This window comes from Anolis sagrei, chromosome 4 (assembly GCF_037176765.1).
Source record: "Anolis sagrei isolate rAnoSag1 chromosome 4, rAnoSag1.mat, whole genome shotgun sequence".
Lineage (NCBI taxonomy): Eukaryota > Metazoa > Chordata > Lepidosauria > Squamata > Dactyloidae > Anolis > Anolis sagrei.
In genome coordinates, this window is record NC_090024.1 from 210984148 (window position 1) to 210999599 (window position 15452).

General features: G+C 40.3%; 1 protein-coding gene across 1 annotated transcript; it reads left to right on the top strand.

The window, feature by feature from the left end:
- The first annotated feature begins 1998 nt into the window (after nucleotides 1-1998).
- Nucleotides 1999-15452, top strand: LOC132773358 (ubiquitin carboxyl-terminal hydrolase CYLD-like). The gene is made up of 13 exons (XM_060772611.2): nucleotides 1999-2050; nucleotides 2570-2666; nucleotides 4966-5393; nucleotides 7057-7192; nucleotides 7723-7864; nucleotides 8141-8248; nucleotides 9241-9320; nucleotides 9869-9935; nucleotides 10480-10609; nucleotides 11611-11719; nucleotides 12488-12600; nucleotides 14733-14922; nucleotides 15253-15452. The coding sequence occupies exons 2-13, from the start codon at nucleotides 2627-2629 to the stop codon at nucleotides 15450-15452; spliced, it is 1743 nt and encodes a 580-aa protein (XP_060628594.2). The 5' UTR covers nucleotides 1999-2050; nucleotides 2570-2626.

Genomic DNA, 15452 nt, shown 5'->3' on the forward strand with positions numbered 1-15452 from the left:
CCAAACTCTAGTGCAGTATGTCTAAATTTGGGGGTCAGGACCCCTGGGGGGTGGTAGCAGAGGTGTGTCAGGTGGGTTGCCAAAGACAGTCAGAAAACACAGTATTTTTGTTGGTCATGGGGGTTCTGTGGGAAGTTTGGCCTAATTCTATTGTTGTGAAGGTCAAAAGATGAGGAGAGAGAGCAGAAAATGTAGCTGAAAATAAGAAATAAAGAAATAATATTTTCAACAGCAACATTTTCAGTATGCACACACAATATTTCCATTTAACATGACCTGCTCCTTTATTATTGATGCAATTACAGAATACCTTATATGCACCCAATGGAACATAATGCACCATCTCTGGTGAATCAGACAGAATGAGGCTACCATAAACAATAATTATCTGAACTGGTATTGTGTGTGTTGTTTTAGAGTTATATAAGCACAAATTCGCTGGGATCACATCTTACGTAGAGTTGGCCTGGAGGTTGTTTGTCAGTCATGACTTTGTCTTGCAAATATGTTGGTTTCCATGGAGAAATTCTGGAGTCTCTCTATATTTTTTTACTTCTTTGTACAATAACACACCTTTGAAATGAGGATTAGATGATTCAGAGCAGGAAATAAAGCAGCAGAACAGCACCTAGGTCAAGCAGAACTAATGTAAAATAAGAAGTTCACCTGCTTAACATTGCTTTCTTGGAGAGCTTGGGAAAATTTACTTTTTGGAGAATAACTCCCAGATTCTCCAAACCTACATGTTTATTAGAGTCTAAAAAGTAACTTTAGAAGTTCTATTTCTTTATGTGTGCCATATTGTAGCTAGAAATGAATAAAGGTTCGAAATGCCTTTTTATTTACCATACCACTGTGACTGTGAAGGCCTTTGGGGAATCCTCTTGGCTGTATGTTATTATCACATCATCTGTTAGTTACATTGCACAGAAAGATTGTGCCAAATCTAAAGTCATTTGGTGGTCTTTATGAATGAATGTGCACCTACAATGCAGAATTAATGCAAGTTGACACCTCTTTAATTGCACTACTAAATGCCATGGAATCATGGGAGCTGTCGTTTTGCAATATCTTTAGACTTTTCTGTCAAAAAGCGCAGGGGCCTCAGCAAACAACTCTCATGATTACATAGCATTGAGCCAATGCAGTTAAAGTGGAATCAACCTGCATTAGTTCTACAGTGCAGATGAACCCAAAGTAAGAATTTAAATCTAGACTTCGAATTTGGACTCTAATCTCTACATCTGTACCAGGCGTGGCATTTGCTCCCTCTGTACCAAGTGCTTGGTTTGGGTATGATGTGTCCTTACTTGGGAAGGAGTGGAGCCCCCGGTGGCACAGTGGGTTAAAGCCCTGTACCGGCAGGACTGAAGACCGAAAGGTTGCAGGTTCAAATCCGGGGAGAGGCGGATGAGCTCCCTCTATCAGCTCCAGCTCCTTATGTGGGGACATGAGAGAAGCCTCCCACAAGGATGATAAAAACATCAAAATCATCCAGGCATCCCCTGGGCAACATCCTTGCAGACGGCCAATTCTCTCACACCAGGAGTCACTCCTGACACACACACACACACACACACAAAACCTTGGGAAGGAGACATCCCTTGCAGCTGATTTTCAGGTACCTTGGGAAAAGATTACCTTTCAGAGATTCTCAGCTCCCAGAATCTGCAACCAAAATCTGAAAGTTGTGAGCCAAAAAAGTAAAACTCTGGTAATTCAGAGAGAAGAGATGCAAGGTTTGCCAAATTGAAAATCTTTGGTTCTGTAAAGCAAGGTGAGAAAGATTATGCAAGGCTATATTCACATACAAATCTTATTATGCATTTTGCAAATTGTAAATGCTTGCAGCATTGATTCAAAAGTAATATGGGTTTCATATCAAGGGTGTGACTATGCCAGGATTGCGTTGTTTTTTAGAATCACCCTGGAGGGTGTCCTGTCCTGCTACGCAAGAGGCAAGGCACACCCTTAGTACTATTTATAAAAACTGCAAATCAGGCTTTTAACCGTAACAGGCAGGTCAGAAATAGGATCCCTTCCAGTCCAGGTAAGTAAAGTTTTGCTCTATAGAGTTAAGGAAGGGCAGATAGCAGAACAGAAATATTTGGGTTTAAATGTATATATACATAAAAATGAAGCCAAGAAATTTGTATGTTTGTGTATTTAGTTCCCTACTGATTGAATAGTAGAAAGAAAGACCAAGCAAGTAAGCAGGCAAGCAACCAGCTTGGGCTAAAATGTGAATGAAAACTACTTTAACATCAAAATGTAATTGCAGTGTTATTAAAAATCCTGTGGTCCTCTCTCTTCCAATACTTACCATGATGTAATGGTTTGAGCATAAGTCTGAATAAGTCTGACCAAAAACCTATGATAGGTTCACCTTAAGGTCACCACCATAAGTTGGAAATGATTTGATGGCATACAATAACAACATACAACTGATTTCCAGCATTTCAAGGACAGAGGAAACTGAAGCAAGTTTGCTGAATGCTGACCTGGGGAATTTCATAATCTTGGTTTAGAAGTCCTGCATTCATATAAACTATATGTGACTATTCTACAGGTATCCATTTAGGAGAGACTAAAACTGCAGCCCATCACGGTGTGGTAGAGAAGATCTATGAGGCTGAATCAAAACACCTTTCTTCCTAAGGCAAAGGGTAAGTTGATGGCTTTTCTGTATTCAAATGTGAGCTGAACTTCATTCAGTGCTTGCAATGGGATAGAGTCTTTCATCACATTAAGAAGATGCAGGGTGAGCTGTTGTGTCACAAATAGTTCTGTCTCACTATAGAGAACAATGGCAAGGGTGCTCTGGAAGAATGGTTGTCGGGACTGTCACTGCTGTCCCCAAACACTGGCCACCAGAGGTTGTTGTAAGAGCCTGCCTAATGGAAGAACTAGCACTGATGTGCAAGTGGATGTCTGGGTGACTTTTTTTTGCAATAAATTCACAAGGATTTCCGCTTTCAAGTGTTTTATAATAACAGCCAAAAAAAAAAAAAAAGGGAGTATAGTCAGCCCACCTCATTTGTGGTGTAACTTTTGTAGCTTTGATTATTTGCAAATTTGATTAATATGTTCTCCCTGGAAATCTCCAAGTTTTCCAGCATGATCCAGTGCTCAGAAGTTGGCCAGTTGCCTTCTGGGAGAACCTAGAGATTCCTAGAGAGGTTTTCTCTCAGATTTTGAAGGAAGATTTTTTAAATCCACAGTTTTTCCATCTTTGCGGGGGTCCTGAACCCTATCTTTGCAAAAGTGTAGGGCCTATTGTATCTCTGAAATTGAGACATTTTGCAGATTGGATTTTTATGTAGATGAAGTGTCATCTGTATTAAGTTCTGGTATTCAAAATAAAATGCTGGGCTCAGCATTTTATTCTATGGGTATGTAAATTCTATGGGTATGTAAACATGCAAATGTGAGATCCAGCTGGTGAATCCCAAGCTTGCAGTGAAAGAAAAAAAAATTCCACAAATCTGATGTTTGCTTACTGTTTATCCATCACTTTTCATCAGGTCTAGCAGGCACTTGCCGCTGTAGCCACTAGTGCTGAATACTACTTTAGCTCAGATGCAAGTTTTTGAAAATTTAATCAATTAATCAAGTGAAATTATTTTGCTAGCTAGATCCCCTTTCAGTGAGATCCAGACCTGGTGATAAGACCAATGATCCTACATTGAGGAGAGGGAAAGTAAAATAACAATTGTTTAAGGCACCCGGGGGCCCCCGGTGGCGCAGTGGGTTAAAGCGCTGAGCTGCTGAGCTTGTTGACCAAAAGGTCGCAGGTTCGATTCCAGGGAGCGGCGTGAGCTTCCGCTGTCAGCCCTAGCTTCTGCCAACCTAACAGTTCGAAAACATGCAAATGTGAGTAGATCAATAGGTACCGCTCTGGTGGGAAGGTAACGGCGCTCCATGCAGTCGTGCCGGCCACATGACCTTGGAGGTGTCTACAGACAATGCTGGCTCTTCAGCTTAGAAATGGAGATGAGCACCACACCCCAGAGTCAGACATGACTGGACTTAATGTCAGAGGACAACCTTTACCTAAGGCAACCTTATTAATGAATTGCGATCCCAAGTGCCCATCCACATCCGTGAGGACAATGCATGATGGACACCCATGCACAATACATAAGTACCTCTTTGTGTGATGAACAATGTGCATCTATGCTGCATGCAGAATCCTACTTCTTCAGCCTTGAACATAGCTTTAACACATTGTTTCTGTAGGGGAACCCAATTATACATAAGACACCAATAGGATTCTAGGCAGTGTAAACTTTGTATCTGTTTTTAGTGTATTTTGTTTAGCTTTTTCAAAATACTTTTTATTGATATAGTAAAAATAAAACATAGCACATATATAAAATCATAGACTCATAGGGTTGGAAAAGACCTCGTGGGCCATCCAGTCTAACCCCTGCCAAGAAGCAGGAAAATCACGTTTATACCCCCCCCCCCCCCGCCCCCGCTGCTGCCGACAGGTGGTCATCCAGCCTCTGTTTAAAAGCCTCCAAAGAAAGAGCTTCCACTACAGTCCGAGGCAAAGAGTTGCACTGCTGAACAGCTCTCACAGTTAGAAAGTTCTTCCTAATGATGCATAACCCAATGAAACAACGTAAGATATCACAAAATGGTTATATTTTTCAGCTATGAACACAAAACACATAGGTACATGGAAAAATTAAGTTGATGTCCAACTTTCTTATTATTGGTTTACATGTAATATTAACTATTCTATGCCTACAGAAAAATACTATAAATTTCTACTTATAATCTAAAGAAAAATTCTCAAACCCCGCCAGTCTTTTCTCTTCTCTCCAGCAGGAGTTTCTTCTGTAGGGAATCTTCATCTTCATGAGACACCAACAGGATTCTAGCTGGTGCAAACTTGGTTTTCGTTTTTTAAAGCCTCGAAGCAACCTTTTTATGACCAAGAAATTTCTGTATTTACAGGTTGCATTCCAGTCATGCAGTTTGTGGCTGAGAAAAAAGAGGCTTTTGTTGTCACTCGAGAAATCCATGCAGGCCGAAAGAAGATCCCCTTGGGATGTATAGGCTGCTTTCTAGAGGATAAGCACAGCATGGGTCGCATTGTTGACCTGAAATCAAGGCCTGTCATAACCCTGATGAGTAGTCACATCAAACCACTCAGCCGTCATGAAGCTGGACTCTTACTCACTGTTGAGAGTCCACAAAAAAGGCATGACCTGCTTTCCAATGAGCGGCTCTTCACCGCTATTTGCTGCCTGCAAATCCATGATGTGGTGCGTGTGAGATACAATAGAGTGGTGACAGTCGGCATTGTAAGAAGCTTCTGGGAACAGCACAGGAAGCCTGGCAGTGGAGAGCTGAAGATGCTCCTTATTGAGGTGGAGCTGCTGGTGAGGCCACAGCTGGTTTAACAATATTCTGGATGCTGTCCTGATATACTTGTAGTATATTGTACCATATACATGTCTATTCAGAAACAAATCCCATCATCTTCAATACAGTTTATGCCCAAGAAATAGGAGATAGCTCCATAGATTTAATGACTAATTAATGCAGAGCACAAGCCTTGGAATTTCTTACTCCTGCCTGCCCTAAATCTCTGCATCTTACCCTGGGACCAAATTCAAATTTGAGAAAGGTCCCGAAGACCACATTTCCTCAGTGAGTGAAGATAAGGGCACTGGGTAGGGCCAAAGCCAAGACAGAGCAATATACAGTTCTTACTAATGTACCGCTGGTTGTTTTTATCACTGAGGATACAATGCGTAGGTCAGTGTTGTGTACACCTTTGAAGACGGTTTGGAAACTGCAGTTAGTGCAAAGGTCAGCTGCCAAATTACTAACTGGGGCTAGCTATGGGGAACATATTATGCCCCTACTAAAACAGCTTCGCTGGCTTCTGACTAGTTTCCAGACTCAATTCAAGGTGCAGGTTATTACCTTCAATGCCCTATAAACTTCGAATCCAACCTATCTTCAAGATTGCATATCATTCTATGAATTGACCTGGACTTTGAGATCAGCAGGGGAGGCTCTCGGTCCCACCACCGTCTCAAGCACAGTTGGTGGGGACGAGAGATAGGGTCTTCTCTGTGGTTGTGCCCCAGCTCTGGAATACCCTCTCAAAAGAGATTAGGTTAGCCTCCACCCTTTAATCCTTTTGATCCAGCCAGGCCCATAGCCAGGATTTTGATTCGGGGGGGGGGGGGGGGCTGAGTTTGATGGGGGGGCTGAGTCTGAGAGAAAGAGGGTCTACCCTAGAAAACCTTTTGTATCGTTACCCCAATACCCTCATGCATATGGAATATATTGTGTATGGTGATCAGATCATGATATGAATAAACATAACAGTTGAAATAATGTACCAGTAAGGCCTTCTAGCAGACCACCATGATAATTTCGGGGGGGGGGGGTGTTAAGCCCCTCAAGCCCCCCAAGCCCTCCCCTCCCCCAGCTACATGCCTGGATTTTTAAAGTAGGCTTTTAGCGTCCTGGAGCCTGAAATGGGGCCATATGAGATAGACACTCTGGCACTTTAGTAGTGAATCGATGGCAGCTAGTTTTAACTAAAGATTGTTTGTGTTTTTAAAATTATGTTATTTTATTTTTATATGAGTTCATAGTAATTGTTTTTATAATTTTTATGTGATACTGTTTTACACTCATGTACTGTTTATGTTATGCTGCACCTCGGGGTGCCTTGTAAGCCGCCCCAAGTCCCTTTTGGAAGGTGGTGGTGGTGGTAATAATAATAATAATAATAATAATAATAATAATAATATCTATTGAGGAGAGAGCACCAGTACAACAGCCTTCTGGACAGCAAAACACAGTTCATTTGTATGTGTGAAGAATTGTAGCTGCTTCATATCTGCAAACCTTTTTTTTTGTAAATCATGATCACCATTATAATTTTGTAATATAATTTGGAAAAGTAGAATTGCTTCTAAGCTTAGTCAGCATTATCATGCAGCAACAAGAGTATTTTAAAGAATTAATTGCAGAAAATGCCAGCAATGATCCTTTTTTTCTCTGTTTCTCAAACTGCATCAGGATTCAGGGATTATTTCCCTCCGTGACCGCTTTTCTAAGAGACTGAAGGTTGATGCAAGCAAGATCATTGCTGTTAGCTCCAATGTTACATATTCCATTGGATGCCAAGAGATCAGCCAAGAGTTTTACAAGAAAGGTGAGAGCCAGTAAGGTGTGTGAGTAGAGGGCTGTTATTTTCAATTTTTATAATATTTACAACAGAAATCTTCCATCTGTTGTCTTAGATAACTGATTAGTTCTGCAGCTAGCAAGGTCGTCAATTAATAAAGTTTTCCTTTGTGCTAATGCAACTTTAGCAGGCCAGAAATGGCTGTCCATACAATGCAAGGAACTCTCACAAATCTCTTCCAGTAACAGAGTATATTGCCCTCTGTAATAAAAGTCATTTCTTCATTTAAGTAAGTTTCTCAGGGCTTTTTCTAGCTTTACGACTCATATTAACTGCTATGGCAATATTTGGTGGAATTCTGGGATATGTAATTTAGGGAAGGATATTTAGAAAAGCAAGATGAAGGCAAATCCAATCCCCTTCTGAACAAATCTTGCCAAGAAACCCCATAATAGGCTTGCCATAAATCATAAATGATTTGAAGGCCCACAACAACAATTTAGAAAGGGCTGATGAAGGAACCCACTGCCTGATGCATTTACAAATTATTCTTCCAGGGGACAATCACTTGAACCAACACTTGGCAGAAGACAGTGCTGCAGTCCTCTGGGAACAGGAAGTCCTCAAGAAGATGGAAGGCACTATGAGGGGCATCCAAGGGCACAGCAACTCCTGCTACCTAGACACAACTCTTTTCAGGTGCGCCTAATGTCACCTGAAGATGGGGCCTAGTTCTGTAATCTCTTTTTTATTACACACATTTTCTCTCCCACCTAATTAAAAATGGCCAACTGGACAAGGGTAGTAGAAGTCCTCTGGAGGATGTTATTATCTGAAGGCAACCCATTGGCTAGACCAGCTGTGACCAGCTTATAGCAGTCTCTGGTTGTCATTTTAAACTTCACTGCAGTTATGAACATACTTCATATTTCAGCTGATAGGTTTATTGTGTGTTATGTGTTTGTTCCATTGCAGTTTATTCGGTTTCTCCACTGCCTTGGATGCCATCCTGTATTCTACCGAGGTGGATGACAAAACAGCACAGCAAATTCTGAGAGAGCAGATTGTGCAGCCTTTGAGACGGTGAGTTTCATAACATTTCTCTGTGGCCCTAACTTGTATGACAGGATTTGGTTTTCATGTTTTCAATATTATGTATTACTTACAAGCTCAATAATATGGCTATTGATTGACAGTGGAAAACCTTTCATAGGGAACAACACAATATCTTATTCAAAGCATGGGAACATTTGTTGTTTTGGGCTACTGTGTCATGAATGACTTTTCAATAACTTTGAAGCATAGGTTCTTTTTATTGCAATTTCCAGTGTGAGAAGGTATATCAGATTACAGAAAACATTTAGACATAGAATGACATTAGACATACAGACATACAGATTCTATGCAACTACATTGGATTCACAATTACATTGGTTAACAAACAAACATAGGGGAATTACATTTTCAGTCAGCATTCACACACATGTACACACATTCATCCACATGCATTCAAATGTTACCATATCCTTTTCTCCCTCCTTGGAGAAGCACCTGTAAGGCCAGACCTTGTTTTCCTGCAGCCTGCCAATGCATAGTTCCAAAACTTCCATAACACCAAAACTTCAAAACGCTGAAAAGGTCCATTGGTTGGTTGGTTGGTTTGGTTGCATGCTGCAAGTCACTTCTGTTTGATTCGGGTATGAGAGAATCAGCTGTCTACAAAGATGTTGCCCAGGGGACGCCTGGATGTCTTGCAATCCTGCGGGGTGATTTGCCAGAGATTAGCAAGAGTTCCTGAACTCCAGTGGCAAATTTTCAGAGAGGATTTTTGTAATGCAAAAAACTACCTGTTTTCTCAGCCTATTCTTCCAGTTCTGCAAGGCATGTACTTGCAGTCATCCCCAAACACTGCACTCTTTACTCTTCCTCTGACTAAATCCCAAACTGTGAGCAAGTAGGAATGACCTGTACTCCTAGTTGATCTGGATTATCTACTACCTGGCATTCCCTGTACCTTACTTATTAACCATGCATGGGTATCACACAACTAATATAAATCTCTTGAATCTTCCCAGGCATGGCTATGTGGAAGCCAACAAAGTAATGAACTTGAGGAAATTGCTGAGGTGCGACAGTTTCATTACAGAAGAAAAAGGTGAGTGATAGTGGCATGATACTGTATTTAGCAAGAGACAGATCTGTCAAGCTTGATCTCCTAGATTCTTTTCCAAACTAGCACTGTTTACCCCCCTGCCACCAATCTCATTCTATCTTGGTCAAAACTAGGAAAATATATTGCTTGGGACTGTAGCTCCCATAGTCACTAAGCCAGCATAATCAATATACATGTTTGTGCATTTTTGTGCATGTCTATTTTTCAAATTTGGGGATGTATTGGATTTTATTGGCATTTTCCAAGATTATTGAGCATAGTTTTCTTATGTGAAGCATACCACAAATTGAGATACCTGGCGCAAATTGTCAGTCAAAATATTTGGTTTTACACCAGAGTGCAAATCTCTGAGAAAACTAATTTCTCGCCAGTGGTATTATGGTCGTTGCATCATATGCAGTTACTTCTCTACTTTTCCTTAAAAATACAGATCCATTGTGCTAATACTTTAAAATATCTGGAGAATATATCCACAGCAAAGGAGTAGGCAGATGATATTATGCTCTTCTAATAGCTGTTCTGGTTTATAGACCCAGAAGAATTCCTGAATGTCCTTCTAGGAGAAGTCTTGGCTGTAGAATCCTTGCTCAAAATCAGGTAAGAGTCCATCTTGGTAAGGGATGCTAACATATGAGAATGGTGAATTCTGGTACTCAATTCTGCTACTTGTGATAAAGCTCAGCGCAGGCTGAGAAATGTAGCCAAGAGGGGAGTGCAAGAGGGGAGTCTAGCTGCTGTAATTAGAATAAATCCAATTTATGGCAACCCACTAGAAACAAGAGTATATGTGTCAGTCAGTTGGTAATACAACTCATGGTTGCCCAGTGTCAGCGAAAAGCCAACCCAAGCCCTGGAACCCACAAATTGGCCTTAATTAGCAAAATGAGCAATGTGTGACTCAGGTTGCCTGTTAACTTATGGCAAATCCATGAATTGCATAATGTTTTCTTACACAAGGAATACTCTGAAGTGGTTTTGCCAGTTCCTTCTTGTTGCTAGTCTCCTATCTAAATGCTATCCAGGGCTGACACTGCTTTGCGTCCTTGATCAGCTGGAATCAGCAGCCTTTAGAATATTTAGGTGGGTAAAATATATGTTTTTGAACAACTTTCCCATTGCTTTTCCCCTGGAAAAAATGTAGAGCAGACAATGAAGTCCTCAAGTATAATTGCTATCAGATCCTTGCAGAGAACAATTCAACGGTTAAAGTACCTACTGTGCAGCAACTCCTGGAGCAGTCTCTACTCTCCTATGGTCTTCATCTGAATGAGGTACACTGTGGGCTGCAGACAAAATTGTGCATATTTGTGCTTGAGATTATCCCTTCCTGATTTGAGTGAAATGCCCTCTTTCTGAGGATGCATCTAAACTATAGAATTAATGCAGTTTGATAGCAGTTTAACTTTCATAGATCGTTATGAAATCCTGGGATTTGTACTTTGGTGAGGCACCAGTCCCCTTTGGTAGTGTAGACTAAAGACCTGGTAAAACTTCAGCTCCCATAACATAGAGCCAAGGTAGTTAAACTGGTCTCAAACTGCATTAATTCTATAGTGTATGTGCACTCTCTGTCCTTTTTAGTCCATTTTTCCTAGAGCTCAAGGAAGATGCTGTGCTAGAAAGGTATGCTGTGGGAAAATAGAGACATGGGCCAGGGAGACTTACAGAGATTCCTCATGTTGCAAATAAACAGAGCTTGGAAAAAATTATTTGTGGATTTGCTGTTCAGATTTCCTCTGAGAGATTCTGTTTGATGTAGCCTGGGAATGATGACTACTCCTAAGCTTCAAGAACAGTATGTAATTGTGTTTTGTTGTAACATTCAAAATACTTTATGTTTCATTTTATTTGATCTGATGATACTCCTTTGGCTGTCATTAATCCCAACCCACATACAGAAAACTGAAGCTCAAATATAATGGTTTGTCTGTGAATATTCTGTAGGTGACTTGCTATTTGAACACAAATCTCTGTGTTATTATTATTTATAGCTCTAGGGGTAATGATATAGATGATGTTGGACTTCAAATTCTCATAGGCTCCAACAAGCAAATAGTATGGGAAGATGGGAGGTACAGTCAAACAGATAAAATAAACTAAGGTCCATAGAAATCCAAAATTTTTCAAACTAGATATTTTTGTTTTTGATGTTTTAAACATCTCAAAACACAAATAACTACATTCAAGGCAGGAACTTCTTTTTATATTCTGTCCTGAGCCAGCTGCTATATCATGCCTAAAACACTTTTTAAAAGAGATCCTTCTATTCCAGATTCCTTCATGCTTCATCCTACAGATGCCTAGGTTTGGAAAGACATATAAGAAGTTTTCACTGGTGTATCCTTCTCTGCAGCTTGACCTCACAGACTTGGTAAAGCAAGGTAAAGAAGCCCAAAACTAGTTAAACTTTTGATGTTGTTCATGTCTGAAAATGTATAATGGTTAGTATGACTGACCATTTTACAAATATAGAAGATTTCCCTGGGTGTTTTGGAAGAGAGAATAAAGTAACATGCAGGTTAACCTTTTGGAAGTGATATCTATGGATTTGCAACACAGAATGAAATGTTTGCTCAGCAGCAAACAATAGCATATCCTCCTTTCCCAACTAGATGCTCTCCAAATATTAGACTTCAGCTTCTGCCATATACAGCAGAATAGGTATGCCATTTACACTGGGCATGGCTGGGAAGTGCCTGATCAGAGAAGGCTGTCAGGTGAGTATTTAGTCTCACTTTCAAGTATGGAAGCTGTAGAGTACTGGGCCTCTGTCACTAGGTAGATATTTTAGAATCATTTTAAGCATCACAACATCTATCCAGTGATGTGAAAGAACTAATTTACAGGCAATCCTCAAGTTACAAACAAGATAGGTTCTCTAGGTTGGCGCTTAAGTTGGATGTGTATGTAAGTCAAAATAGATACATTTTAAAGTGTAACTCGGTCTCTCTCTCTATATATACACACACATACACGTTTTGGATAACACAGGGAAAATTTTACAACATATTTTATAGCTGCAGTATCTATATCAGTGCTTGGTACAGAAAGAACCCTTGGAGGAGAACTATATCTGGTTCTGGAATGAGGCATGTTTCCATTTTTAAGGAAGGACCTAATAATTCTAAATTCTGGTTTTATGATTCTAGCTTCTCCTGTGTGTTGTGTGTGTGGTGGGCAGACTTCGTATGGATGTTCATGGTGCCAGCCTGACACCCGCCTGCACCCAGAATACATGAAATTCTTTGGGAACATTTCTAAGGTAGGAGGAAGGAAATAATGTCAGTGGGACTAGAGAAGAAAAAATTGCTACCAGACCTCGGGGGGGGGGGGGGGCAGTTTAATATTTTCTTGAAGGTTAATCTATATATTTGGTGAGCTGAAGCTACCAAATTGATTGATAGCTGTCTTAGCGAATCTGCAGCATAGGTGTTCTGATTGCTGATACTTTAACAGCAGCAATAAAAACTAGAACAACTTATTGAGTCTCTACTATGACTGGACACACTGACTGCTAATCTCTTAGCCTCTATTGCTTACCTGTAAAATAGCAATATTAGTTCACTGGCATTCCCCTCTGCCCCCCCCCCCCCCCAATGTGCAATGAGAAGTTGTGAGAGAAATAAGGTTGAACACTGTGAAAGCCATCCACTGCATGGTTATCAGCTCCTCTCAGTAGACTCAAATCAAAGAAAAGCTTCATGAGAACCACCACTCCTCTTAACGTTACCCCAGCAATAACAAGAGTATCTCTCTGGGCAGCTAAACCAGGAAATCCCAAATTGCTGGCCCCCCATGAGGGTCTGCCTCCAGGGGTAAATCAAGAATGAGCAACTTGGAAGTTCCTGAACAGACTCAGAAGTGGAATATGCAGATGAAAAAACAACCTGGCAAAATGGCACTACCTAGAATAATGCTTCTCAACTTGTGGGTACCAATATGTTTTTGGTCTTCAACTCCCAGAAATCCTAACAGGTGGTAAACTGGCTGTGATTTCTGGGAATTGTAGGCCAGAATACCTGGAGACCCACAGGTTGAGAAACACTGGCCTAGAAGAATCCTCCACCTTGTGCGACTGTGGAGCAGAACAAACAACTCCGCATCTGTATGCTTGTCCACAATGCCCTGCCTCATGCACAGAGGAAGAATTGTTTAAAGCTACAGACAATGCAGTCACTGTTGCCCTTTTTTGGTCAAAAATTATTTAGCCACTTGTGCTCCTTCTATTTTTATCAGTTTTATACTTATTTATACAATGCCTTTGACACAAAATAAATAAAAGTTTGTTGCTTTTGATAAATTTTCCATACATCTTTCTAGACACATTGAGTCTGCAGTAGAATCCCTGTTCCTAATAACTTAAGCATAGTTTTCAATGCATGGTTTGGGGATGCAGTAAACAAATAACACCAACCCTCCCACACCACCTCTCTCTAATTAATGAGTATCATGTTTCTAATAAAGAAAGGAAGACAGTAGACTTCACAAGCCCATGGGCTGCCCAGCTATTGTCCTGGCTTTCTTTTCTTTTGGAAAGGTGACAAATTGACTTCAATTGGCAGTGAAGGCCTTTTCCCACAGCTTCATAATTTGCATATCCTCCTACCTTCCTGGCAACATAATGACATGAGCGTACAGAAACCACCCAATTTTTACTGCTGGGAAACTTAAATTATATCTAAACAGATCAGCTTTCCAGAATCTAAATTGGGCACAGAACATTCAGATTATCTCAGACAAAAACACATGGCTCCTGGACAAGGATTTCCAGTTACAGTGGAAAGGCAGCCATAGGAATTTGTAAAGTCCAAAAGAGGCTGACACTCCCAGAGCTGGCCAGCATGGATTGGAAGTGATAATGCTTCACTTAAATTCACAAGATCAGAGGAGTTGGACTATATTCAGTATTTTAGTAATGGAAACACTGTTAAGAGGTGCCAGTGTTCTGTTAACAGAATTTGAACAAAGAGCAGAAGGAACACTGAGCTCAATGTCACTGTGCTAAGCATCGTCTGAAACAATCAGAATTAAACTCTTTCTTCTTTAAACATAATTACTGTATCTAGATATTTCAATGTTTAGTATTGTCAATTGAACAAACAAATTTCAAAGCAACTGATTAGAAATCAACAGGCTAAAATAATGTATGAAAATCAAGCTTGAGCGAAGAGACAAGTTTTGACTTGCAATTGAATTGAGAGTAGCATCAGCACAAACCAGGCCTCCAAACTCAAGCCATTCTTCAGGGAGTTTGACACCTGTTCACAGTTGAAAACAGTTTCCACAAGTGGTAGAGCTTTCTTCAATGGGCATGACAGCACTGGATAAAACTCGAAGATTTTGGTATGTTCTATTGTGAGGATTAGGATTGTAATCACTGTTTATTTCATCCAGGCACATTCTCCTTGGAGCAGACTGAAGTGTTCCGGTAAAGAACTGAAATCCAACAGCCCTTCTGCTAAGCAGCCCACATTGGATTTGTTTGCAGTTCTCTGCATTGAGAAGAGCCATTATGTAGCTTTTGTAAGATATGGCCCTTCTCAAGCATCCTGGCTTTTCTTTGACAGCATGGCTGGCACACTGAGTAAGAAAAACTTTTGGTACTTATTTCTGCAGGTTTTTTTTTAATGAAATGCATTACAAAACTGAATGTAAAAGACAAACAATGTGCCAAAGATGTTATTTTCAAAATTAGCCATCAGAGAGTATCAACTGGAAAATTTAGGATGCCAAGATGTGTGCCTATTTGGACTACATAATTCTTTTGTGAGCTACAAAATAAACGAGATAGCATACTTCAGTAATACATGAACACAACTTGACACAGTTGTTTTATTGCCCATTGTAGCATACTTGCACTTTTGTTTCTATTTTCAAAATTGCTTTTAATGTCCTTGCTCTTGTTTTTCTTTAGAGAATGAGAAGCAAACAAATATCCCTGTGGTAAAGGCCTGCCCTCAGATTGGACACTATTTGGCTATGTCACCAGCGGAATTTGCCACTGTGGATACTAACCAGATGGACAAGCTTTCCAGAAGATTCTTTTGTGATGCTTACACATTCATGTACCAAGAACCAAATCACAGCTCTTACAAATATCAGTTCATAAACTGA

What these genes read in the sequence shown, in the direction of transcription:
- LOC132773358 (XM_060772611.2), top strand. Translation starts at nt 2,627, where the DNA reads ATGAGGCTGAATCAAAACACCTTTCTTCCTAAGGCAAAGG. An exon ending in ATGGTCTTCATCTGAATGAG is followed by an intron (nt 10,610 to 11,610) that starts GTACACTGTGGG and finishes CTTCTATTCCAG; the next exon opens with ATTCCTTCATGCTTCATCCT. An exon ending in CACAGACTTGGTAAAGCAAG is followed by an intron (nt 11,720 to 12,487) that starts GTAAAGAAGCCC and finishes TTATGATTCTAG; the next exon opens with CTTCTCCTGTGTGTTGTGTG.